General features: G+C 36.3%; 2 protein-coding genes across 2 annotated transcripts; both read left to right on the forward strand.

The window, feature by feature from the left end:
* On the forward strand, nt 5,731-10,058 carry LOC109823783. Its single transcript, XM_020390162.1, has 4 exons — nt 5,731-6,020; nt 6,117-6,254; nt 6,336-6,557; nt 9,744-10,058. Exons 1-4 carry the CDS (start codon nt 5,787-5,789, stop codon nt 9,840-9,842), a joined length of 693 nt encoding a protein of 230 aa, XP_020245751.1. The 5' UTR covers nt 5,731-5,786; the 3' UTR covers nt 9,843-10,058.
* Nucleotides 21,855-22,929, forward strand: LOC109824722. Its single transcript, XM_020391368.1, has 3 exons — nt 21,855-22,130; nt 22,238-22,384; nt 22,472-22,929. Exons 1-3 carry the CDS (start codon nt 21,933-21,935, stop codon nt 22,697-22,699), a joined length of 573 nt encoding a protein of 190 aa, XP_020246957.1. The 5' UTR covers nt 21,855-21,932; the 3' UTR covers nt 22,700-22,929.

Consider the following 27,949-nt stretch of genomic DNA (forward strand, 5'->3'; position numbering starts at 1 on the left):
TGATACTCATGACATGTTTTTATTTTCCTTTGTCATGCATGCATATATTCTCAAGTTAGCTTCTTCCTCAGTTAGAAACTTCATTTCTCATTTCCTAGCAAGACCTCTCCTCGCTTCCTGAGAATCGCAAGCATCACTCTGATGGCCTAATGGTTCCTAATGTGCAGAAAATCAAGCATCGTGTTGTAAAGGGAAAAGAGATGGTTAGAAACCGCGAGAAAGATTAGACGACTACAGGGAGTTTGCTACCATGCATATGACATAATAATCGACATATTATCTGGACTTCCAGTGCAGTATCTAGTAAGGTTTCATTGCGTCTGCAAACAATGGTGCTCTTCGACTTATGATCCTTACGTTTTTGAACAACATAACGAGAGATCTTTAGCTAGGAGTCTGGTAATTACGACCAAAGTTCTTCACAAATAAGGTAACATTATACAAGTTTGATCCAATTCGTGGCATTAAGGATCCCTCCTTTGAGTTACAGGATCCAACAGATTTTATACCATCAAATGATGTCAATGGATTGGCCCTCGGATATGATGGCACAAAAAGGAGTACACTATTTAGTGAATCCTTCTACTCAGGAAGTTTCGAAACTCCCCAACACTAATTGTCAAGAAAATTTAGAAGATGAGAATGCAGGATTGGGGTTTGATGCCTCCACAGGAGAATGCAAGGTAGTCGGGCTAATTTCGCGAGATAGTTATAAGTCTTACGGGGTGAAATCCTCACATTGGGAACTCATGAATGGAGATCTACCATCAGAGAAGTCCCTCATTCAGTGCCAATACTACACACACTTGACTGAAATTACTTACGGGCCCCCGTAAACACTCTATAAATAATGACGATTTCCACCAAATCAAAGTACGCAAAATTTATACATAAAAAATTAACAAGATTATACTCTATTTTTCTCCTCATTAACTAGAAACAGACACTGACTTGAGTGTTGGAGGAGATGTCGTAGGAAACAACCTTCGGTGCTTCTAACCTCTATTATTTCTGTAGCGAAGTACAAAACAAGACCCTCAACTGAAGATTAACCATCAAAGGTTAGTAAGGGACCCCAAAATCAAGGTTAGCACCCCTAAATCACATATCAACTTCGCGACGTACACAGCCTGGTGCCCACCATGGGGTCTCATCTTCACTTTTTGAGGGATGGTTGATCTTCAATTCCAAATCGTGGAAGAGCAGATCAGGGAAACTATTTTCCCACTGCTAGCAACAAGCGCTGGTGGACGAATAATAGGTACAAAGAGACAACGCGAGCCTTCTTCGCTAACTTGGTAGGAACTTGCAGACCGGCCTATGAAGCTTTCGCGGGAGAGAACCCATAGTAGACAGAGTGGGGAGGTCACCCCATCAGAAGTTATCATGCCTAATAACCAATAGCTAGCACTACAATAGCCAATCCCTTATTGTAGAAAGCTCATCGACAATAAAAAAAAACGTTGTCCTATGAAATGCAGAACAAAATGCCAAGAGAAAAGTCTTAGCGGTTTGAAAATTGTAAAGCAATTGAGAAGTACAACACATTGTAAATATAAAACCACTAGAGAATACCTTGCATTTTTGGCTAATTAGTGTGTAAACCCCTCGTGCTCCTGCCGCTCGATCTTTATCGACTCAACAACCAAGATCAAAGTCCTCGGTATCGGTTTTCAAGAGTAGACCCAAGGCACGGCAGGGCGCCCTCATCGCTCGATCTTCACTGACTCATCAGGCATTCACAAACCCTTGGAATCAATTTTCAAAATAGGCCTCAAGGCACAAGCAGAAGATGTGGTCGCTAGGCACTAGCCAAAAGCCTCCAACAAACCTTAAGTAGACAATACCAAGGAACCACTTGGTCTTCACTGGTGTACCCAGAACACAACAAGACTCGCGTCTCGATCCCCACCAACTTGTTCAAGATATCCCAAAAGCACACATGAGAAATTACTCATACTGGCGGCATAAGCATACTGGAGGCTAACAACTTTTTAGGGAGAGTTGGAGGACCTAATCCCTGTACAAGCTGAGCCACAACTGTTAGATTAATCATGCGTGTAAAGGCATCAGCTGCCAAGACGAAAAGAAAAGGTGAGAAATGATCAACTTGCCTAACTCCCCTTTTAGACACAATCCATTTGTGAGGCATACTATTAAGCAGAACAGATGATTTACCATCACAAAGACAAGTTCTAATCCAGCCTAACCACTTACCCTAACCCTTTTAGCTTGTAAAACATCAATAATAAAACCCCAGTCTAAAATATCATATGCCTTGGCATAGTACAACTTAAACATCATAGCACATTTTTTTTCTTTTTCTGAACGCAGTCTGAAATTATCTCCTGCGCAGCCACTAATCCATTCATAAGATATCTACCTTTAATGAAACCATTTTGTAGAGGATCCACTAAAAGGTGAAGATTTGTGTTTAATCTATTTGTGAGAACTTTTGTTATGATTTTTATATGGCATTCAATAAAGTGATAGGCCAAAAATCACTAACACACTCAGTATCACTCTTTTTAGGGATCAAAACTATGCGTGCATAATTAAGCATTTCTACATCAAGCTTCCCCTCATAAAACTCTAAAAAGAGTTTAAAAACACCAGCTTGAACAACGTCCCAAAACTCTTGAAAAAACGAAGCAGAAAATCCATCAAGACCAGGTATTTGTCTCCATTCATGCTAAAAACTGCCTCTTTTACTTCCTCCAAAGTAAAGGAATGTTCAAGAGAACCAGCCCCCCATTCAACATTAGGAAACAAAATGTTCCAATCAATACCTATCCTATGTGGAACACAATATCCAAAAAAAATATTCTTATAATGTCTATAGAAGGCATCAGCTTACCATTTGGAGAACAAAACTCCATCCCATCATCCCTAATAAAAGGAATATTATTGGACTATTTCCTACCATTGGCTATTTTGCAAAAATAAGCAGCGTTTATGTCCCCCTCTTTAAGCCAACGGGCTTTAGCCCTTCGTTTTAATAGCAATTCTTCTTGCTGAAGAATTCTAGAAAGGTCTAAAAAAACCTCTTCTCTTCGAGTAAACTCAGTATCAGACAAAGTTCTTTCCTCCTCAGCAACATCTATGGCAAGAAGTTCATCAAGCACTTTTTTCTTAGAAATTCTCACACTATAAAAATTTTCATGGGTCTATTACTTGATAATTTTCCGAAGAATTCTCAGCTTATTAACAATGTTTGCAGCTGTAGAATTTTAGGGAGGTGTCGTTTGACAACACAATCACATAGTTTTTAAAAGATTCCTCCTGAAGACAAAATTTTAGAACCCTATTTCAAGTCTTCGGCAATCCAGTTATTTCATGCACATCTAGAACACTGAACACAATATCCTTTCCCCCAATCCTGAATGAGCTATGCTCTGGATTAAATGCATGAAGCAAGCAATCAACTGCAACTTGTTCATTAGGTATAGCCGGTAGATTAATAAAATGGAAAAAAGGGGTTTGACGGAGGGCTTCATAATGATTATTATTTAGCAAAGGCCTTAGACGATTATTCACCAAATCACGAAATACGCCAATATTTGAAGGTAATCTTAACTCTGCAATATTTTTCCTACAAAAAGAAGAATATATCAATCAAAACGAATAGCCCTTATAAATGCAAAAATTAATAGATTGTAAAGCAAAGTGATAAAGCATTAAGAACTGCATTAAGAAAAGAAGAAGGTAATGCATGGTCAGAGACTTAACTGGAAATTGGTATTATAGGGTATATTTAGCATGAAAAGGTAATGAAACAACAAATTAACCCAAGCAAGAATGACAATTTTGCTGAGAATTGAAGTCTACAGTATCAATTATACAATAAAGCACACCACACGTCAACATTACTTCATCTGATCCTCTCCAGAGAAAAAACACATGGTTAAACAGGAACAATAGTTGAGTTAGATTCTAGAATAGACTTGACTTTAAACTATAAGTTGGTGCAGAATTCCTTTGAACCAAATTAACCGGCAGATATACAAAAATTTTGTATATCATCTTTGAGCTTACAACATGAAGAATCAAGTCCTCAAATTTCACCTTGACAATTACCAAAAAAAACAAAAAACCAAGTAACTAAGCTAAGATGATATCTTTCTCAAAAATACAAAATAAAATGTAAGATGATATGATTTGGTTTAAGGAACCAGGCCTTAATAAGACAAAGAACAAACAGAACCATCAGTTCCTAGAAGCCTTCTGTCAGTTAGTTTAGACTAACAGTTTTTAACTTAAAATACAATAAATACCAAAAATAAGTCAAAACATGGACAAGAAGCATGTTTATACAGCTAAATTTGATAATGAAGGAGTTGCTCATGTAAACTTTTATCAATATATTCAACTCTTCACATGCTAATATCTATTGTTTCATTGTTGTAGGATAAAAATCAACTATTGTAGCAGAACACTAGTTATGTTAAAGTTTTCTCCTGATGCTCTTATTTATCATTCGTATGTATCAGACGTATCTAGGGATCTAGGGATCCAAATCTTCAAATTCAATTACAAGTAAAAACATAAGAAATTATTAACATAACAATAATTTCATATAAATTAAAATTTACTTACTTAGTAGCCTTCGACGTCGATTGGGAAGAATCCCTCGATTTACTTCTGCTTGACATCTTTGACAACCTATTGACAAATATTTCAAAAAATACAATATAATTATGAATATCCCAGCGGCAGGTTGGAATCCTTTTATAAATAATGATTTCAACACCAAGCTATCATAGGTGTTAAACCTTAGATGTTCGAGAGATTACTATGATATAAGTACATTCTTATCTTTCGGGCCCTTTCAACAATTTATACGTGCAAGTTGCATGTGATCAAAACTACAACAAGAGGCTTAATTTCGATCAAAAGAAAGTGTTCTTCTTTTGGAACTTTAATTAGGTCAGCCAAACAATGGATAAGTTATTAGAACTCACCGATGTAAATAAGAGTGAAGATATTAAATGAACTTCCAATGTACGAAACAATCCACAGTCCCACAATGACCTAAATTATACCAAACATCAACATAATTAGGTCAAGAAATCATCCATTTCCATAAATTAATTTTAAAAAAGAGCTTAATCACACTTGCAGGAAAACCTTTCGATCTCTCCCAACTCCAATATCTCTCGCTAGAGACAACATCGATTAGTCTAAGCCCTAACTCTCTCCGTCGCCTTCTCTACAACCTCATTCGAAAAATAAAAACACTCAGTGATATGAGGAACTTGCGATGAAAATCGATGATCTAGGGGCTTAATTTCAAGTATTAGAGAGGAAAAGGGGAAGATTCGTGTGTTACCCGCTTTCAGACCCGTGCAGCCGCCGTCCGTCGTCGCTCCAAATGTCCTCCGCTTTCAGCGTCGCTGCCGGTGATCCTTAACCAGAGATCTCTTTCCCGAAACTCTAATCTCTCCTGCACTCTTTGAGAAAGTGAAACGGAAGAGAGATGGAAGAGAGAGAGAGGGGATGAGTTATATTTGGGGATGAGGTAGTTTAGGAATTTTTAATTTATTGGGTAAATACAGTACATAAAATGGGTATATTATATATGTTGGGTTTAAAAATAAGTGAGATGAGATACAGTGGGTCTATTGGTGTTTGAAAAAATGAGTGAGTTTTAAAATAAGTTGTGGTAAAACTTTGGGTTAAAAGAGATTTTTTCCTTGTTTATAAAAGCAAAGCAACGGTTGTGATGGGATCCATAGGAGGGGGGAGAGGGAGAGATCGAATTGGGGTTGTTAGGGTTTGGTTAGAGGATGTTGACGTCGTGGTATGAAGTGGATGAGTCTCCGGCGAAGAAGCCGGAGTCGACGTCAGAGGAGTCGGAGGAAGATGATGACGATTTTTGCGGGGGTGGTGATCGGTCAGAGGAGTCGGATGGTCAGTCAGAGGAGTCGAAGAAAGATCTTGACGATATTTTCGGGGACGGTCTCCACGAGATGACCGACCAAGAGTGGGCCATATACGAGGAAGCTGTTGATCGCAGCGATGTAAAGCCCCACCCCCCCTAAAATAATTGATTATTTGTGTTTTAATTATTTTAATTTATCATTCTTCATCTTTGTTAGTCATCCCCCCACCCCTAGGGATTTGATGTTCCTCTGTTACCCAATGTTTTCGCTATCGGTATCATCCAACCGGCTGACAGCGGTTGGCCCGCTGAGGATATTCGTGAATACGCCGAGATTGCCATCGAGGACCAAAACGAGAAGAGAAAGAAAGAGGTCTGCTTCTTCTTCTTCTCCTTCCTCCTCCTCCGCTAATTAAAGAACATCGTCATTACAAACTTATTACTATTCTCACAGGGTGGCAATCAACTCCGGCTTAAAGAAGTCATCAAGTGTAATTTGCAGCCTGCTTGCCCCGCCAACTTTTACATAACTTTAAAGGCCGAAGATGCCGACACCGGCCACGTCGATGAATATGAAGCCATGGTGAAGGCTCGTTGCGGAAAGCAGAAAGACGAGGTTCATATCTTTAGGAAGAAAAACAAACCGGCTATTATTAATCCACCAGCGTCGACGGAGGTATAACTAAACCGATCCCTATTGTTAAAAGATTATGCTCTTGTCTTTTCCCTTGCGATCGAGAGTTTTTCGTGCAAAGCTAGCGGATTAGTTGTGACTTGGAAGACATTTGTAGCTAGTTATAAAAGTGAGGCACATTAATTCCTGGTGGTCAAGACGATGTCAATTTGAATATGAACTGGAGCACAAATGCATGGCAAGCATGATTGCCATACGGCGGAGATTTGGGCAGTTTTTATTTAGGCTGTTGCGCATGAGCGGGGTCATGAAGAAAATTAGATTAATTCCTGGTAAATCAGGAAGTTGCCATTAGGACAGATCACTATTGTTGTACTTAGTTCTTCCCTTCTTCACACCCATGCTTATTCTATAAAAGCTCGTGCATTTCTCAAATTTACAAATAATTGCAAATTGTCCCTATACGTTTCTATTTTTTATGCCCATATCAGCTTCTATCTGATAGTTATATTTTCACCTTCACTTCCTCCGCATGTTCTCCCTTCGCATGGCGTGACAACATTAAGGGAATATTCCTTGTATCATTCAGTGTGATATTAGCGTGATTAGAGTTTACTCATTACCTAGATTTAAAAACCCGACCAATACCAATATGCATCAGCCACACCAAAATTGCAGAAGGAGCCTTTCATTCCTTATCACTCTCTATAATTTCGATCAAAATAAGGCCTGTTTTTTTGCCTTTTGGATACGTAGGGCAAATTAGGTACGTAGGGCCATTTATCTTATAAAGTCAATTTGAGTGTGTGGATGAATTACCGTCGAGAACTGCATCTAACGTTGGAACCATAAAACAGGCTAGATTTCTAGTTTAGACGAGCTATGTTAATTTCTTTACTCATCTGTTAGATGTATATTCTAATTTCATTGTTGCGTGAAGAGAACAACTCGGCTAAGAAAGCTTTAATTCGACATTGCGATTCACCTTTAACTAGTGTTACTTAACAAAGCAGGACCTCCTCTTTATTTGGTAGACAATATTCAATTTGGTTCATCCTTGATTATTAACTAATCTCCGCTTGCCAAAAATATTAGTCCTTTAGCAAACGATGTCCTCACGTGACTGTGTCAATTGTTTTTGCTCTCTGGATCTATATGCAATTTGTTCTTTTAATTATTATATATTCTTTGGGTTTTCCATGTAGCGTAATGAGTCCCTGATATTGCATCTGTCTATTATTTGTTGAGCTCTTATCATAAGGCGAAGAAAGCCTTAATTCTACTTAGTGATTCACGTTTAACTAGTGTGTTACTTAACAAAGTAGGATCTCGTCTTTATTTGGTAGACAATATTCACTTGTGCATCTTTGATTATTAACTAATCTCCGCTTGCCAAAAATATGAGTTCTTTAACAAACAAGGTTCTCATGTGACTATGTCAATTATTTTTGCTCTTTGGGCCTATGTGTAACTTGTATTTTTAATTATTAAATTCGTTGGATTTTCTATGCAGCATAATGAGTTCCTGATATTTCATCTGTCAATTTTTTGTGTTTTTATCATAAGGCTAAGAATGTTAGCAAAGCAAACCAGATATTTGATATGTCTGAGCGGTTTGAACTTTGAACCCGATTCAATAACATTTAGGTTCTTCTTGGGAACATGTCTTTGGGTCCTGGATTTCAATCCAGCTTAGCCCAGATCCAAATCTCATGATTTGACATTCTTTTGTGCAATGCACTTAAAATCAAATTATTCAATGTGGATGGATGGAATTTGAAGTCCAGAATGGTGGAGTTCAAATGATAACCTTATACTAGTGACTTTTCCTAATATTTTTTTCCATTTCTAAGGTCATCTCTTCTATATAACATCAAGTTCTCTCTCTCACTTAAATTTCAGAGTCTTGGCTAGCGGTGAGCAAATGGTGAATCAACTCGGTTTTTATCAAAATTTGACAAACCGAAAGCAAATTGTTTATGATTCGAAGTGAACCGATCTGACCTAAATACCTTTGCTTATCTCGGTTTGGTTTATTTGGTTTCGGTCTAAAATCGATATAAATATCAATGACTTGAAGTGTTGTTTTCGCCCTCACTTAAAGATCTCAAACACCAACCGAAATAGGAAGGTTCTATTTGTATTGCTTAATTTTGGGAATGTAGTCCGAAGTGAATACAATGGTTAAAGTGTTTGTCAGGACTCTTAGACTTGAACTTTTTGCTATAGCGTTCAATTGCTAATTCATGTAATGGTTTACACTTGGTTCCATGTCTAACCACTTCAAAAAGTTGCACAAGTTATGAACTAAAGTCACCAAGCCTAATTCATGTTGAATCTTTGATAAAAAAGATGACCTCAATTTATTTATGAGATAAACTACCATAATAACATCTGCGTAAGGATTAGGAACAGGCGTGGATTTTTTTTTCCAATCAACAGGAATAGACATGGACTTTAGTTTGAAGTATTTTATCTGGTACAAATATGTTTGGTCCGTTTGTTTATTTGGTTTAAGCCAAACTTTGCTCACCCTTAGTCTTGGTCACAACCTCCTAAGACCCTAACAACCTCAAGAGACAATGCTGACGACAACAAACATCAAAGGCACTGGTAGCCGAACTTCGACGAGGCCACAATCTTCAAAAATCCAGCCACTCTTTCTCTCTAGAATATTTCTCTGTAAGGTTACCCATTTATTTTTGTTAAATCTGTTCTATTTGTGTTGTTATTGCGTTAGATATTCTGCCTTTGACTCAATAAAGTTGGTTTTTTCTCTGATGGATTCATTTTTAATGGTTTTTTATAACAATTTGTTTTTCTTTTTTGACTAATTTATTTGGGTAGGTTTGTTATGGAGATGTGCTTATGAAGATTGACTGTGCATTTAATTTTCGTTGTCATTTTTCTGACTGCAAAGTTTTGAACAAAATGCTATTGTCGAGATTTGTTATGCCAAGGCTTGTTATGTTAGTCAAAGGTTTAATTTAATTTGATTTTTTTAGCTGGAGAAAAGTCAAATAATTTTATTTTCAAAATGTTAATTCTTTTTCCAATATATATTTGAGCAGTAAAAGCTCTTATAGCATGGAAAAACATCTGTTATAAACTCATATTTGAGTTGTAACCATTGTTTCTTTAAGTGATGTTTGAATTGTGAATATGTGATAGTTTAAATGCTTAATTTCTATGCAATCTTATTGATGCATGTTGAATCATATTTTGCAGCATGGACCAAGTGACTCAGATTGTGCAGTTGAGGACCCAGGCAAAATTTGTGAGTCCAGAAGTTGGGACCGAGGGGAGACAAAAAGGAGGAGACTGTGAAGGACGAGAATGGGGATTCTGAGATATGGTTTTTTTAGTAGGTTCATGTTGATATCTTATTTTGGCTTATTGGACAGTCTGGTTATATTGTATATGTGGCATGTTATCTTTTAAATGAAGGCTTGTGGTGAATCCGGGACCTTCTCTTGTGGATTTTATGCTAGAACTCTTGTATTGTCGGACTATTTAAGAAAGATCGTGTCTAGTTATGTTGAATGCTGAAGGGATGAAAAACCTATGTTTTTCCAAGTTGTGGTTTAGTTATTTCATGTGTGGCATTTGAGTGTTTGATAGTGTGACTAAGATCACCACATGAACTGGTTTGCTAATTCCAAGACTCACTTGTAGGGGTAAGGTTCACATAAATAGCAAACTTTATCATCTTCTGCAAGACCATGTGTAGTATGCATTACTATATGATACTAAGATGCTATGAAGCAAGAAATTCCAATAAACTGCATAACTGAAATTTCATGGATATAATGGAACACCCATCAGAAAATCTAAATGAGCAATACGTTTGTTATAACTCCCGTCATGATTATACACTTAATTAGTTTTTTTAAAGGAATAGTCAGAAGTACAAAATTGATCATGGTAGGCTGAAAAATATCTATGATCTAAATAAAAGCATCTTTAACAACGTTAATTACATTTTTCATATGGATGAGTAAAATTATCCATGAGGAAATTTTTGGTTCACGCTTTCAGAAACTTTTTGAAAAACATTGAAAGTTAATGTGGGTTTTTTTAGAACACTATCACTTATTTGTTATTGAGAACAAATCATTGTATTTATCTTTTATTGTGAGTATCACTTGTAATACACTTGTACACCGAGAGAAGTGTGAGGCGAGAGACGGGGTCGAATCCAATAGGAGTGGCGTCGGTTGACTAACCTAGGGAGACGTTGCATCCGAGCACTTGAGGAGGAGGACACGGGCTAGGTTCCTACACTTAGTGTGTAAAGTGTGATTACATAGTATTTGTTGTGTGAGAGTTTTCGGTAATCTTGTAAACCGAGTGTGTAGAAGTTCCGGCTTCCAAACCGGATTGTGATAGTAGAGATCTCCTCGAGGTGAGGAGCGGGGACGTAGGTCGTGGTGACCGAACCTCGTGAACATATCGTTTGTTTGTGTTTTGCGTAGCGTTCTTTTTATTTGTGCTTAGTCATATCTTTCTTGCTCATATCTATCTTATATTATTCTTGCAAGAACAAATTAATCAATATTATTTTAATTAGCTTTTAATCAGGATTAGATTAGCATAAGACCCTAATCACCCCTCTCTATGGTCTAACAATTGGTATCAGAGCTTGGTGCTCTTTGATTTAAGGACTAATCGCCTTGAGTTAAAGATCCAAGTTATCGTTTTTGTGCTAATCTTGATTGCTTTTTCCTTCTTGCATATAATCTTATGGATATGTATGATGCATCTAGTCTAGGTTATGCTATTAATATTGCTCATTGTTTGGATATTTTCCCCTATGCTCAATGACGTATTAGATTCAAACTTTTTGTTCAATCTAAACAATTCGATTTATTGGAGATTATTGAGGATGCCTATGTTGTTCCCATTTTGGAAAAAATCAAATGGAGTAAAAATGATAAAAGATTGTTTAATATGAACAAGCTCTTGTTAGAATATTTGCTTAATGCTTTTCACTCATCGTTTTCTAACAAATTTGCTCATTTTGATAGTGCTTACGCCTTATGAAAATTTATTGAAGCACATGAAGGAGACTCGGAGGCTATTCAAAAAGAGTTGGAAGATCGCGCTTTAAGCTCTAAGGAAGTCTCATCTCCATGTACAATACCACTAGGTGATAACCCTAGTGAGGTATGCAATCTTGACAACAATGATATTATTACTTTTGATGAACTTGCTCTTGAGTTTGAAAAATTACACAATTGCTATATTGATGTAAAGAGTAAGTAAGTAAATATGAAATCCACTCATGAAACACTAGCCACTAAGTTTAATTTTATTACAAATGAAAATAAAATTCTTAAAGAATGCAATGAAAATTTGAAAATTGAAAATGCTAGTTTGCTTCATGAAAAACGTGATGCCATGTTAGAAGTAGATAAGTTAAAATCTATGATGAAAAATCTTGTTTATCCTACTTCTAGTAGCAATGCTTGTATGCACAATGATGAGTTGAATCAAATGAGAAAACGAATATCTACCTTAGATTCAACACTAAACACTTGTATTGCTAATAATAAAAAGCTTATGGACCTATGTGCAAAGTTCAATGTTAATTCTTCTAAGAAACCTATTCACTATGCACATATGTATGACAAAATTCACAAATGTTCTATTTGCGGTCTTAAAGGCCATTTAGCTCAATTTTGTCATAATGCACCAAAAATTGATAAGCCTATTCATGATTGTGCATCCCATCAAGCTTCTTCATCACATACACATGTACACACACATAGTGTAAATCATAAACATGCTCATGTGTACAAATATGATTATTGTGGTCGTTTTGGTCATTTGGCCATGTTTTGTTTCAATTTGAAAAGAAATTCTCGTTTGCAAAATAATTACAAAGAAAATTCTATTTTTGTAAATGAACCACGTGCATTCCATTTCGGTCAACGCAAACCATTCAAAACTCTACATTACACAAATTACAATCGTATGGGTCATGTTTACAATTTTTGTTTTGACCGTATCAGTGCACAAAATTCGCCCAAACGGATTCATAACCCTAGGGCATTGGATTTAAATGATAGGGGTCATGTCCCTAATCCTATTGGTACCAAAAATATTTGGGTACCAAAATGTGCTTAATTTCAAAATCTTAAATAACATAAGTTTTAGTTGTTTTTGATTATTCATGGTTTCAAATGTTATTTGAAATTACAATTTTAAATGAAATTTTTATGGTTTACATATTGAATATATTTACTGATCTCTTGGACATATTATTAATATATACATATTTGAAATTATTTAAAAATAAAACAAGTTTAATATTTCAAAAAAATTTCATGTCCCAATATGTTTATGAATCTCTTGCGGTCGACCGATCGTGGATCTGCGGTCGACCGTATGAAGAATCGTTTTCTAGTTTAGTCACTGGATTTTCTGCGGTCGACCGCCGCACCCAATGCGGTTGACCGTACAGGGTTAATTCTGAACTCAGTTTTCATTCTCTATTCCAGTTTTGGGTTTTGGTTTGATTTCTTCTTTGACCCGTTTCGATCTCCACCATCGATCATTAGCTTGAACGCATCTGGACCATTGCCTTTTCCTCTAAAGAACCCGATCCTCTTCCTTCCTCTTTCATTCGTTCCCAATTCCCTCATCAAATCCGATCTCCCAGCTCTGTTCTTGCGGTCTGTTGTCATTCCATCTCTGGTCGCCCGCATCTGCTCTATTCTTCTCCTTCGGATCTTTCATCGTGCTGGGTACATCCTTCTTCCATCTCTTTAAGTTTCTAAGTCTTGTTCTTGGTTTAGGGTTTCTTGCTTAAAATGCCTCCTTTGAAAAGATCTAAGTCTGATAATGTTCCTTTTCCTAATGTTGAGCACTACGAAGACTACCTGAGAAATACCCATCTTATTCCCAAGTACAGGGAGTTGTGCAAACTAAAAATTTTAGCTGGTAGGACTGTTAACTATGATGAACTTGCGCCCTATAATATTCCTAATCTCCTTAATGATGTTGTCCTATATCATCTCTTAGATAAAAAGAACAAAGAACCTCATTATCCCTTTCTTGTTTATCTCTTCTATGGTAATATATCCTCCTACACATCTGATGATAATGTTATATATCTTAGATCATATGTGAAGAACACCCAGATTAAGTTTTCTGCTGATGACCTTGCGGGTATCCTTAAGATCCCGACAAGTGATATTGACCTTATGTCCATTGTTCATAATCATCCTTTTGTTGACAGTAAAATGTTTCTTCCCGGTTGTACCTATCCTATGAGCAATAACACCTTGAACCCTTCCAGTAAAATCATTGCTAAGATTATTGCTCACAACCTTATTCCCAAAACTGGTAGTTTTGACCATTTTTCCTCTGATAGAGTTAATGCAGTTTATGCCATTTTTGCTAAAATCAAAGTCAATTGGGGGCTTGTTCTTCTTTAGAATATGATTAGCAAGCATACCAAGTTCCTTCCTTTTGGCTCATTCCTTACTATCATCTTCAAACACTTCCGTGTCGATCTCTCCGGTGAACCAAAAGTAGATGCTAATAAAGAATTTTTTGATAGAACATCCCTTTCTAGGATGCATCTTGAAGCCCCAATTCCTGCTCCTTTACCCTCTGTGGGTGCATCTTCTTCTAGACCATCTTCTAGCTCTAGGCCTCGACCTCGTACTCGTTCAGCTCCTATTTCTTCTAGTGAGGTCTATGATCATTTCGAGCGACTCGATGATCGTCTTGACAGACTTGAGACTACTGTTTCTGGTCTTCGGCGTGACGTGAGGGAGATTCTGCGGCTCCAGCGTCAATCCCTCGGGATTCAGGCATCTGTTTCCGGCTCTGGTTCTGGCTCAGCCTCTGGTTCTGACGAAGGTTCTGCTAAAGAATCTGGTTCAGAGGCAAGATCTGAGGATGTTGGCTCCGATGATAGTGATTGATGGACTTATGGTGGTTCTTTAGTTATGATGTTTTTATTTGGACATTGTAGTATTTCACTTAAAACACTTCTGTTCTGTTTTGGTCTGCAATATTTTGGTTAACAATCTGAATGTTTGGACTTACACTCGTTTCTGGTTAAAACTATGATGCTTGGATGTGATTTGTTGTTTGAAAACAATATTTTGGTTTTGTTTAATTCTTAGTTCAATCTGTGTTCTGTGTTGGTTTTTGTGCTGAATAATTCAACTTATATGTTTAGCTTACAACATCATGAAGTAGATTCATTCTATTTTTTTTATGTTGTTTTGTGTATTCATCCACATGTTTCTATGTCTCAAATGATCTATCTGCTTGTTAATGTTTGGATTATTATCTTATGGATGGTATACAATAACTCAAATGTTTGTGAGTTCTTCCTTTTCATTGAGTGTGGATCTTATATATATCACATATAATCACTCATGCTTCTTGACAGGGGGAGTTTGTGCCTAACCATTTTCTCTAACCTATGCATAAATGCAGGGGGAGCATTGCTCCTATCTTTTCCCCATTTTGATGTTGTCAAAGGGGAGAAAACTTGGTTTATTCATATGAATGTTAATGTTATATTTGTTTTGGTTTATTCATATGAATATTATATTTCATTTAATATATTGTTTACCATCATCAAAAAGGGGGAGATTGTTAGTGATTTGCCAAACAATTTACAGCTAGTATATATTTGTTTTGGTTTATTCATATGAATGTTAATGATTTGCCAAACAATTTACAGCTAATTTGTTTTCTAGTGGTTGTGGTTTATTTTTCCTTTTTAAGACATCAACACATGGTGAAAAGATTTCTATATCAAGAGTTAAAGATGCAAGTTTATATGTGACAATCACCTAGGTATAAGAGAGGTTTGTCTACATATATTGTATGACTTTATTTAAGCTCAATATGTATACACAACACAAGTTTGTTTAAATGATTTTTTATCAAACTTTGTTAGAATTGTTTTTGTTTCATGTTTACATCTCTATCATACTTCATAATATATATAATGTATTCATGAAATATAAATACAATTTCATAAGTCATAATTCAATTCTTATTTTTATGAAAAACATGTTTTCTTTACACTGTTCAAAAACAGTGGGTTTTTACAAATAAAATTGCATTTCCAACAATTCCTTTTTTAAACATGCTTATTCTCTCATTTATAAGCTTTCCCCAAAGTTTCATATTTGTTGGACTACATTTGCTAACTTTTACATGCACTAAAAATCCATTTTCAAATCTGCAGTTTTTATGTATATCTATTTTCGGTCGACCGAGCGTGTCGTTGCGGTTGACCGCAAATTGTCCAGAGACCTTACTCTGGGTTTCAGCCTTTCGCGGTCGACCGGCCGTGGATCTGCGGACCGCAAATTGTCCAGAGACCTTACTCTGGGTTTCAGCCTTTCGCGGTCGACCGGCCGTGGATCTGCGATCGACCGCAAATATAGCCGTTGCACAGTAACGGTTAGTTCCCCGTTTTGTTTTCTAATGGGTTTTTGGTCTTTTTACTTGGGTTTTTACTGATGTATTTGGTTGTTATAAATACCCTACTACATTCAACACTTGAACTATCCAAGAGAATTGATTACTTAGTTTACGAAGTGTTTAAGAGGAGTTTAGTGCCATTTTTTAAGCTTTGTTTCAAAAGAGAAGTTTTTCACAAAGAAGAAGCCTTCAATTCAAATTCAGGAATCCATCATCATCATCATTTCTTTAGTTCTTTGTGTTTATAGAGAAGTTTATCTAAACTCTTTTATATAGCTTATTTGTCAATTTCATATTCATATCTTGCTATATTAAATTGAATTAAATTTCATTGTTCTCACTTATCACACACACAATATTGAGCTTAATATTTTCATACTATATAGTGTGGGTTGTGGGGTGTGATTTAGTGAGTGTGAGCTTCATTGTGTTCTCATTTGTTATTGAGAACAAATCATTGTATTTATCTTTTATTGTGAGTATCACTTGTAATACACTTGTACACCGAGAGAAGTGTGAGGCGAGAGACGGGGTCGAATCCAATAGGAGTGGCGTCGGTTGACGAACCTAGGGAGAGGTTGCATCTGAGCACTTAAGGAGGAGGACACGTGCTAGGTTCCTACACTTAGTGTGTAAAGTGTGATTACATAGTGTTTGTTGCGTGAGAGTTTTCGGTAAGCTTGTAAACCGAGTGTGTAGAAGTTCCGGCTTCCGAACCGGATTGTGATAGTGGAGATCTCCTCGAGGTGAGGAGCGGGGACGTAGGTCGTGGTGACCGGACCTCGTGAACATATCGTTTGTTTGTGTTTTGCTTAGCGTTCTTTTTATTTGTGCTTAGTCATATCTTTCTTGCTCATATCTATCTTATATCATTTTTGCAAGAACAAATTAATCAATATTATTTTAATTAGCTTTTAATCAGGATTAGATTAGCATAAGACCCTAATCACTCCCTCTAGGGTCTAACAGGTTAGGAGTTTGGAAAGTCTTCTTATCGCCCGAACCCACCTCCTTAACTTTAATGAAATCGAGAGCCAACTCCCGCAAACCACTCTGCAAACAACACATCATGCCCAAAAGAAGGTTTAGAGGCCTCCTATACGCCAAAAGAATGGCAGGGTAAATCACTTCTGCAGTATGTGCATCTGTCGGCCTAGTCGGGACTACACATCTCTTCAGCCACAACATTAAAAATCCTGCCAACAAAGACGTGTCAGAAATGGGAGTCACGGCTTGGTGATGAAAGCTTTCAAACTCAGTATGAGCCGGGAAAGTGTCCTCTATACAGTCGTTGGTGTAATGGACGGTCACATCGTTAATCTTGGCTTGGATTTCTTCTGGAGTGCTTGCAGTCAGACGAGTTACATAAGCCACTTTGTGATCCGAGTTCTGGAACAAATACTCAGCCCACGCTAGTTGCTTAACCCTACCACCTCTCGCCCCTGTCAACTGAGTGCAAATATAAAAATGACACATCACTTCCCAAAGGGTATCATACATCTCAGGACTGATCTCCCTTAAAATCTTGAGTTCTCTTGACCCAGGGATGAACTCCTCATACGGTAAGTCCCCAAAAGGAAGACCGGAGACTTCATATATTTCATGGGTAGCAAAACCTAATTCTCCGACGGGTGTGAAGAAAGTACAAGTCTCTTGGTTATATCTCTCCAATATACCAAAGAAGTTGTAATGGCTTTGAACAATACCAAATCGTGTGGCCATCACAGAACAACCAAGCCTAGACCGAGCAAGTGGAGCTTCTAACTCTTTCAGTATAAATTCGGTCATCCTGGTCCACCATCCTGCTTTTGTAGAATGCACCCATCCTAGGAATATAAATACTGGTGCAGGAAATTCACCTTTCTTTGCCATAAATCTTCTGATGAAAGTGTTAGTCGGACTAGCCACTTCACCAATTAGATATTCCCTTGAAAATAGGCCTAGTACCAGAGCAGACACTTGACGATTGTAGCCTGCGGTGTGGAAACCATGAAAGGTCAGAGTACCAATTACAACCCCGTCTTGTTCCTTGACAAAAGCCCAGTCCATGTACTGTGCGATGGAAGCGCATTGAAAATATGATAGAAGAAACATCCTCTCCATATCGGGCAAGAAAAAATGATGATCCCCTATCTTCCTTAGCCATTTATAGTCCCCGTCATTCATGATGTTCTTGTCATTCTTGACGGAGTCTCCAAACAGAAATGTTGGCTTGTGGAATTATTTGTGGTTCACAGTCTTGAACCTAGCATCTGTAACCAAAGTCCTAAGAATTGCTGGAGTGGCCTGAGTGATAGCTTCCGCACGTTCTTTATTGGCATCTTGGAAAATTGGAGTTCTTGACGCAAGCTGAACACTAGGTTATGATCTGCGCCGCCTTCATGGCCAAAGTAATGATAGAAGGAAATAGGCTCATTGGGATAGTGCATTGCGAATACACAAATGAACAAATTAGTGCAAAACCGAAATAAGTCTAAGGAAGGCTTAATTTTAAACGTCAGAGTTAAGCTCGGCATTCTAAAATTCAAAAACACCAAAGTCAGGCCTAACGTTCTAAGATTCAGAAACGCCAAGGTCGAACCTTGTGTTCTAAAGTTCACAAACGCCAAAGTCAAGCCTGACGTTCTAAGATTTAGAAACGCCAAGGTCGAGCCTTGCGTTCTAAAATTCACAAACGCCAAAGTCAAGCCTGGCATTTTAAGATTCAGATATGCCAAGGTCGAGCCCTGCGTTTCAAGTTCAAAACACAGAGGTCCGCCCCTGCGTTCTAACTGGAACTTGTCGAAATAAGTTTTACGGTACCAAAAATCTAATACTTACCACCGATGAAAGGAACTTGGGGCGACGATGCTGGTACTTGAGTATAACAGAAACCTTCATATATTAACTACTAAGACACGTGCTAGTCATATTTGCTACATATAAAATGATTATTTTGAAACCTCGTCGAAACAAGTTTGAGATATATTAGCTAAATATATTAAAACAAGTTTGAGATATAGTAGCTAACTTATCCTACTTATCTCAAATTATATTAGCTAAATATAATTGGAACTTGTCGAAACAAGTTTTACACTCTTTTGTGGTTCTTTTTGTTATTTTCTTTCCTTTCAGACAACTCAGAGCACCGGAGAGTCGCAGGATGACGAAGTTCTTACATAGTCGCAGTCGCATGAGTTTTTAGTAAAGGCTCCACAATAAATTTTATTTCTCTTCAGACATTAGAGTTTTGTATTTTATTTTGTAAAGGTAGTGTGCCTTAGTACGATTTTAGTTGATTCATGTTGACATTTTCACTATTTTAGTTATCAGATGTATTATAGTTAAGACATAATTTTCATTATGAGATATCTCTTCTATTTTATGTCTATTGTATTTATTTCCTTATTATGCATGTTTTGTACCTGCACTTCTCTTTGACTCCACTAGAGGATATTACTGTGATTGGTGAAACATGTTATTACACAGTGTGGGTGCAATGCAGGTTTGACATCTTTGGTTTCACCTTGGACTGTAGCCTTATTGAAACCAGGGGCGTCACAACATCATAACTACATTTAACTTCTTTGTAAAGTTAAACGAGAAGATAAAATATTATCAAACCCAGAACAGATAACATCATAAAAATATAACTCCAGCCTTCTGTCACAATCGATGTAGATGGTAAAGACACTAGTTTAGAATTGTTTGGGAAAAAGATAAAGGTGAAAAATAATTGATCGTAGCTCAATAAAAAAATAAAATAAAAGGAATAAAATATAATATTTTCTGAATATTTTCTATAGTAGTTTAAATATTTTGAGTGAACTTAGGAATATTTAGAAGGGAGTTTCATGAACATTCAATACTTTTTATATGCTTATGTGGATGTTTTTATTATATAAAAGTATACTAGAGTTAGCATTAATCTTTAGTTTAAAATTTTTATGAAGTCTATCAATGATTCGGAATAAACTTCATATTCCCTTTTGTATCGTTTTAGCATACTTCTAATCAATCATTTTTACCTTATTAGTTTTAAATATCCATCTTCCTTGTATAACACTATTTTAATAATTTTTTACTTTTGTAACACTGTACTTTCTCAAGTAAACTTTGGTTTCATGTCAGTCAAAATAATATGAAAATTAAATTAGCTTCAAATTATATTTACTTTCTATCAATTCAAATATAAACATGAAATTTTAAATTAGGTGTAGCCCATTTAAACAAAAATCAAAAAAATAAATAAATGATCACAGTATTAAAGTTTGGAGACAAAAATGAGCACAAACTATTAAAGTTGGAACTAAAGAACAAATTCTAGTTAGAAAATAAGCCAAAATACTTAATCATGGTATTTATGTGCGTGCATTGCACATGTATAAAACCTAGTAATGATAATTAAGTAAGTTGCCAAACATGCTCTCTATCTCACCAAACCTTCTGTGTCAGCAAACAACCCCTCAGCAAAAAAATAGATTACGAACTTTAGAACATGATATCCTACAATTTCAGGTTTGAACCAAACAAAAAATTATAAATTTAGGATTTGATTTCCTATAATAACGTTGAACCAAATAAAATTTTAGAAAATTTAAGGCATGTATAAAATTCTAGGATTTGGAATTCTCCATAAGATTCTAAATCCTGAAATTTTAGGATTTGAACCCAATAGCCCCTAAAATATTCTTCATAGAATCTCTCAAATCATAATAACAATTTTTGTTTTGGGAGAGTGGGGGGAGGGGGTTATTCGTTGTGGTAATTTGGGGCCAAGTGAGATAACTATCACGATAGAATAATTTTTAACCCATTGGGACAATTTGAACGTGATAAAATGGAATAGTTGAGATAATGGGATAATTAGGAATTGTGATTGAGACAATTTTAAGCGGGATAATTAATGAGGTGACATCTTATTAAAATACTATATTTATTTACGTTACCATGATTTATCATAATATTAATTTCATAATATTATAAAACAAAGTAAATTTATTTTTAATTTAATATTATAACATTATACAATATATTGGAAATGGAGTCGCATGATTTATAGTAAATATGTATAACACATAATACTATTGTTAGTATAATATGATACTAAATTATATTAGTATAACATAGTGGCATAAAAATTAATAAAATACCTTTTAATGATTTCAATGAATTATACTTTAATAATTAATATAATGTGAATATATTATAATAAATTACATTACATTATAACTAAATATTACATTAAATTATAAATAAATATTATATTAGATAATGATCAATATAATATTATATCATATTATAATACATTATAATTTAATACACAGTAACATATAATATATTATAGTATAATCAATATATGTTAATTTATTATATTATAATAAATAAAAAATATTATATAATAATATATCACATTATAATAAATATAATCTGTCCAATTATTATATATTGTATTATTTAATATATCATACTATAGTAATAAGCTCAGTAGAATATAATATAATATAATATTCTTCATGGGGCCCCCTATTGAGATGATGGTCATTTTGGTGTTGAGGGACCAATTCGCAAAGACGCTTTGGAGTCTGAGGGACAACTTTAAGGATTTGACGAATGGGATGGAATTATAGCAAATAAGAGGCACTAGCCCGTTTGGTTCATTAGGTGAAAGTTACTGTAGTCAGGAAACCAAATTGAAAACCGACTCCGCTACAGTAACTTTCACCCAAAATCACTAGATTTTGAGGAGAAATGGTCGGAAGCTGCCACATTAGATCTTTAACTACCGCATCAGCATTTTTTTTACACAACCAAACAATATAAATAAGTAAAAGGTACTGTAACAACTACCTAACAACTACAGTAACTTTCAAAAAAAACAACCCAACCGAACAGCCCCTAATATTCAAAATAATGATGAGGACGAGAGAGAGAGAGAGAATTGGGGTTGTTAGGGTTTGCTAGGGTTATTGGAGGATGTCGACGGCGGCGACGTATGAATTGCCTGAATCTCCGGCGAAGAAGGCAAAGATGACGACGATGACGGTGACGCCACAGGAGGAGGGACGTGTCTACGGCGTTGATGATGATGAGGACGAGATCTACAACGATGGTCTCCATATGATGACCGACGAAGAGATGAAACGCTACGGCGAAGCTGTCATGCGCAGCGATGTAAACCCCCCTTTAGCCCTAACCCTAAAAATCCATATTCTAATTAAAATTTCCGATTAATTTATTATTCTTCTTCTCCCTCCTCATTAAATATTCTTCTTCTATAGGGATTTGAGGTTCCTGAGTTCCCTAATGTTATTGCTCTCGGTCTCATCATACCCATTATGAATAATATCTCCGCGAAGTTCAGGGGGAAAATTCTTAAATATGCCCGCTTTGCCGTCGACCGGCATAACGAAGAGAGAGTGAAAGAGGTGCTGCTTCTTTTTGTTCCCCCAATACGAATCTACGACGGGATCTTTAAAATATATAATTGTTAAAACTTTTTATTATTGTTACAGGGTGCCATGGAACTCCATCTCGATATCACGAGAATCGTCAACTGTAATGCGGAGGTCTCTTGCCCTGTCAACTATTACATCACTTTCGAGGCCAAAGATCTCGACACGAATGAGCTCGATCAGTATGAAGCCATGGTGGTCACCAGAGTCCGTCATGACGACGACAATGTTCCAATCTTCAGGAAAAAGACCAAACCAACTAATCCACCAGTGCCCACAGAGGTATAATTCTTGGTTGAGACATGCCAATTTAATTTGAACAGGAGCACACATGCATGGTTTGCTTCTTAGTTTTTGTCCTCTTTTTTTTTATGCAAGAAACTAAAGCATGGTTGTCACCTGAAATTTGGCTAGTTTTATTTAGCTTGTTGCGTATGAAGGATCTTACGATGAAAGTTAAATTGCCAATGAGACAGAGGCGGAGCAACTAATAATATGCTTACTTCCCCCTTCTTAATTACCATCTTCTTGGTCTGTGAAGGGTGTGTGGACGCACGCACATGTTCATTCTAAAAGCTTGTGCATTTTTTAGATTCACAAATAATGGCCTCTTTATGTTGCGAACTGTCCCTATTTGCTTCAATTTCTGATGCGCTTATCATATCAGCTTATATTCTCAACAATTATAATTTCAATGGTTAAATTTTCACCTTCACCTCCTCAGCACGTTCTCCCTTCACATGGTTTGGTGGCATTAAGGGATTGCTCGTATCATTAAGCGTCTTATTGGCATGATTGGAGTCTACTCATTACCAAGATTTAAAAATTTGACCAATACCATTATGCATGTACCAAATTGGAGGAGGAGCCTTTCAATCCTCTATCACTCTCTACATCTTGTTCAGTATGCAATAGTTTCGATCAAAACATGGCCTGTTTTGGCTTTTTTGGATATGTAAGTTCAAGTTGGGCATGTAGAGCAATTTATTGTGCAAAGTCAAATTGCGTATGTGAATGAATTACCATTGACAATTGCATCTAAGGATAAAATCATAAACCAAGCTAGATTTCTAGTTTAGACAAGCAATATTATATTGTTTTATTGGTTTAAATGAAATTTTTGAGTTTTCATTGTTACTTGAAGAGAACAGTTTGGCTAAGAAATTCTTATTCTATGTAGTGGTTCACCTTTGACTAGTGACATACAAGTATCTGATTATAAAAGGTGTGTTATTTGGTAGACCTTCTTTACTTGGTATGTCCTTGATTATTAAGTAGTCTCCGCTTGTTAAAAATGTGAGTGTTTTAGCAAACGAGGTCGTCACATGATTTTGCCAATTATTTTTCCTTTATGGATCTATGTGTAGTTAGTATTCTTTAATTCGATCATTGAGTTTTCTATGTAGAATAATGAGTTGTCCTGATCTTTTATCTGTCAATTGTTTGTTGAGTGCTTACCACAAGGCCATTAGCAAAATCAGACCAGGTATTTGATGAGATGCATGAGCAGTTCAAACCTGATTGAAAAACATTTAGGGTCTGTTTGGGTGCATTTAAAATCAAATTGTTCATGTGGCTGGAATTTGAAGTTCAAAATTGTTAAATTGATTACCCTGTACCAGTGATTTGTGGAATTCCAATAGTTTTTCATCTTCATGGTCATCTCTGCTTTATCTCATTAAGGAGCCTTGGCTAGGGATGAGCAAACAATCAATTGGTTTGATTTTGTCCAAATTTTGATAAACCGATACCGAACCATTTATGATTTGAATAGATGAGAACACAATGAAAGCTCACACTCAATTGTTACAACTCTCATCAACCCAAATATGCTATGTATGAAAATACAATAAGCTCAAGTGGGTGTGTGTGTAAACAATGAGTAAATCAAAGCTAAACTCAATTATGAAAAACTAGCTTGTAGAAATAATAATCAATAAACAATTATAAATGAAAGCTAGAATTGAGTTTAGGAAAACTTCTCTAGTGACAAGAGAGAGATGAATTGAAGCTCAAACACCAAGTGATGATCTCTTCTAGCTCTTGTGAAACTTTCTTCACAAACCAAACCCTTAAACAAACTTAAAACAAACTTAAACTCTTTTTAAAATCTTTTAAAACATTCTCTTAGTAGTTCTGAAAATTCAATGCAATGGTGTATATATAGAGACCCTAAAAAACCAAAGAAAAAGACCAAAAAACCTAACAGAAAACAAGGCTGGAAACTGACCGTTATTGTGCAACGGACACTTTATGAGTCGACTTGCAAAATTCATGAGTCGACTCATAACATGGCCTTATAGGCCAAAAACCAACTTATGAGTCGACTTACAAAAACTATCAGTCGACTCATTACACATGGGTCGACTCATGAAATCATGGGTCGACTCATCAGAAGCAAAACAAACTATCCAGCACACTTTGTGAGTCGACTTATGATAGTCATGAATCGACTCAATCTGATGGGTCGACTCATGATGTTACGAGTCGACTCGTCAGAAACAAAATGTAAACTACACAACAATTTATGAGTCGACTCAACCATTTTCATGAGTCGACTCAAGACATACACACTGTCTGTTTTAAACAGAAATCTGATTTTCAAACCTTTTTTAAAAATAGCAAATAAAATCAAAAAAATATAAAACTTTGGGAAATGATTGTAAACATGATAATAAACATTCTTCAGAAACTGGTTTTTAAAAAGAACCTCCCAAATATAAAATATCATTATTTTGCAAATATGTCCAAAATATGAAAATATAAACATATGAATTTTGACATTTTGGCTAAACCATGTTTTGAAACTTTACAAAATGATTTTGTAGATTTAAAAAAAGATGTATATGATTATTATTAAGTTCAAAAACTGAGAATACAATATTTTCACAAAATTGCATATTTTGTAAACTTTTCAAAAACAATAAATATGATTTCATTGAACTAAATATTGATGAAATCATATATATGCATATAAGTATAAAATAAGAAGTGTATTTTCAATTATATTCAATTGTTTTATATTAAAACTTGAAAACTATCAAACCAAAACATATATGTATATATATAACTATATATATACATAGAAACCAAAATAATGTGTGTATAATATTGAGCTTAAAGCACTAATACACATAATATAAAAACCTAAACTATTTTACCCAAGCAATCTTGATCTTCAATTAGCTTGACTTGGTACACTTGCGGATGAAGCTTGAACTTAGATCTTCAACTTGAATTGTAAGGCTTCACTCCACAATTCCGTCAACCTCCATTGGATATGATCGTGAATGCGCAATTCTATCCATCCTCTAACATATTATTTGTCTAGAATAAATACAAAAACACAAGACACAATATTAGTTATAAATTGTTTGTTAAACATCATCAAAACAAAGAGGCCTACACATCTAACAACTTCGGGATAAGATTCATATCTGTAGACGAAATAACTTTAACAGTTGGTCCTGCAGCCCAAAATTTGGGATCATCACTCTCCAATGCCTTAAGAGCTTAAACTGTGTAGACTCTAGCAAACGTACGAGTATAAACCGTGTTAACGCCTGTTGACGCGTTACAACAAAGGTCAACGCCAGACAACGCGTTATATTAAAGGTTGATGCCGGTCAACGCATCGATAATTTTGTCAAAATAAGGCTAAATTCCGGATTAAAGGATGATTCCAGGGAGTTCAATTGTGATCCAGATATGAATTCCCGATGAAGATGATCAATTCAGCGTCAACTCAACGACACGAGCTAAATCTAGAAATTTACTCAACTTCGATTCGAGACTTCGACAACGGTCAGACGATAAACGTAGTATCAGCAGAACTTCATCTGCTCGACAAAATACTGAGTAGACTGAAAGCTAAAGAAGTCAAGAATTAAAATCATTCACAGGTCCTACGCGATCTTCCCGACAAAATACTAAAGAGGCAAGGTTTTAAATATCGCCTGACATGTCCGACATGTCGGCCGACATATCGGTTTGAGGGTTTGACCGACACGACATGGACGTTTTCAACTCGTATGTCGGTTTTCAGGGCCAAATCGGAAATATCAGGGTCATATCGGGCATATCAACCTATTTTTTAGCTTTGAAAAATCGGCCGATATGATATTTTTTTTAAGATCTGTTTTTTGTTATCGAGTTTGGGTTTAGTGATAAATACCCAAACTCGTTTGACCCGTTCTCATGTTTAAGGGTTTCTTATGAACCCGATAGAAAGAATTTATGAACCCAAATCCATATATTATTTACTTTTTTATATGTTTAGTCTATAGAATTTATGAAGTATGCTTATATTGAATTTATGAATGCTTAGATTACATTTAGGACATGATATTATACATATGCGCACTACCCGATATGGCAATCCGATATTTAGTCAATGTCCCCCGATAACATGAACCTGACATCCGATATTTAAAACCTTGTAAAGAGGTTGAAGACAGCCTATCTTATCCAAAATATTTCAGACTCCTGTATGAAAGAATGAGCCTAAAATACTTTGGATGAGATATCTGTAGGCGTCTAAAAAATACCTATAGGTGTTCGTACACAGCTCGAGACGGAGAAAAGATGACGAATATCGTTATCCGAGTCTAAAAAGATTATCTGACGCCGACAAGTGCATGAACCGGCGAACCAACTATGTCTTGTGCGCTCACTGGCCACCTTCAATTGGTCATCACACGTTAATTAGCTCGCTTAGAGTGTACAAGTAAACACGACAGGCAAATAAGCGAAACGGTAGAAAGTACAAGTCCTGGAAAGTAAACGTGCCAAAAAAGGAGTTCAGCTGAGGCGGCGGACTCGCGCCGGCGCGAGACGACGCTGGCCGACCCGTGCCAGCGCGGGACGGAGATGGCCAACCCACGCTAGCGTGGGTTAGCGCTGGCTGACCCTCGCTAGCGCGGGTCGGAGCGGGCCGACCCGCTCTAACGCAGGTCAGACTCGGCTAACCCCGCATGTCAGACTCGACTGACCCGCACCCTTGCGGGTCAACACGACCTGTTTCGCGCCCAGAAGTTCTGAAAATGCGTTTTTTTAGTTTTTTGTTGTTTTCTCGGGATTTGTTCGTTCCACAGCATCTCAACTGTCTAGATATCATCCATAAACATGGTTAGGTCGTTATCAACTGAAGATAAGACCAAATCCATTGTTCTTATCCGAAATCTCCAACCGAAGCCTATAAATACAGGTCTAGGGGCTCATTTCATAAGGAGGAATTATTATCAAGACGAGAAGGTGCTGCCGAACTTCAGAGCCAAGAGCCACGAATTTCAGCAAAGGCTAGCGAGATCCCGGCGAACTTCAGCATAAAGGAGTCTTTCGAAGGATCTGAAGCCCGTGTCCACCTTTTCTTGAGATTAGGCTTGGTCTTAATCTCGAGAAGAGTACTGATTTCTCTTAGTCGATATCAGTACTTCAGCGAATACTTTCTTTGTGAAGTAGGAGCTCTGATCAAATATTTCTGTCAACTAGATCCGATCATCAGACGGTCCACGGATAAACCCTGGTACCAGCAAAGAT

This window comes from Asparagus officinalis, chromosome 9, assembly GCF_001876935.1.
Source record: "Asparagus officinalis chromosome 9, Aspof.V1, whole genome shotgun sequence".
In the NCBI taxonomy this organism is placed as follows: domain Eukaryota; kingdom Viridiplantae; phylum Streptophyta; class Magnoliopsida; order Asparagales; family Asparagaceae; genus Asparagus; species Asparagus officinalis.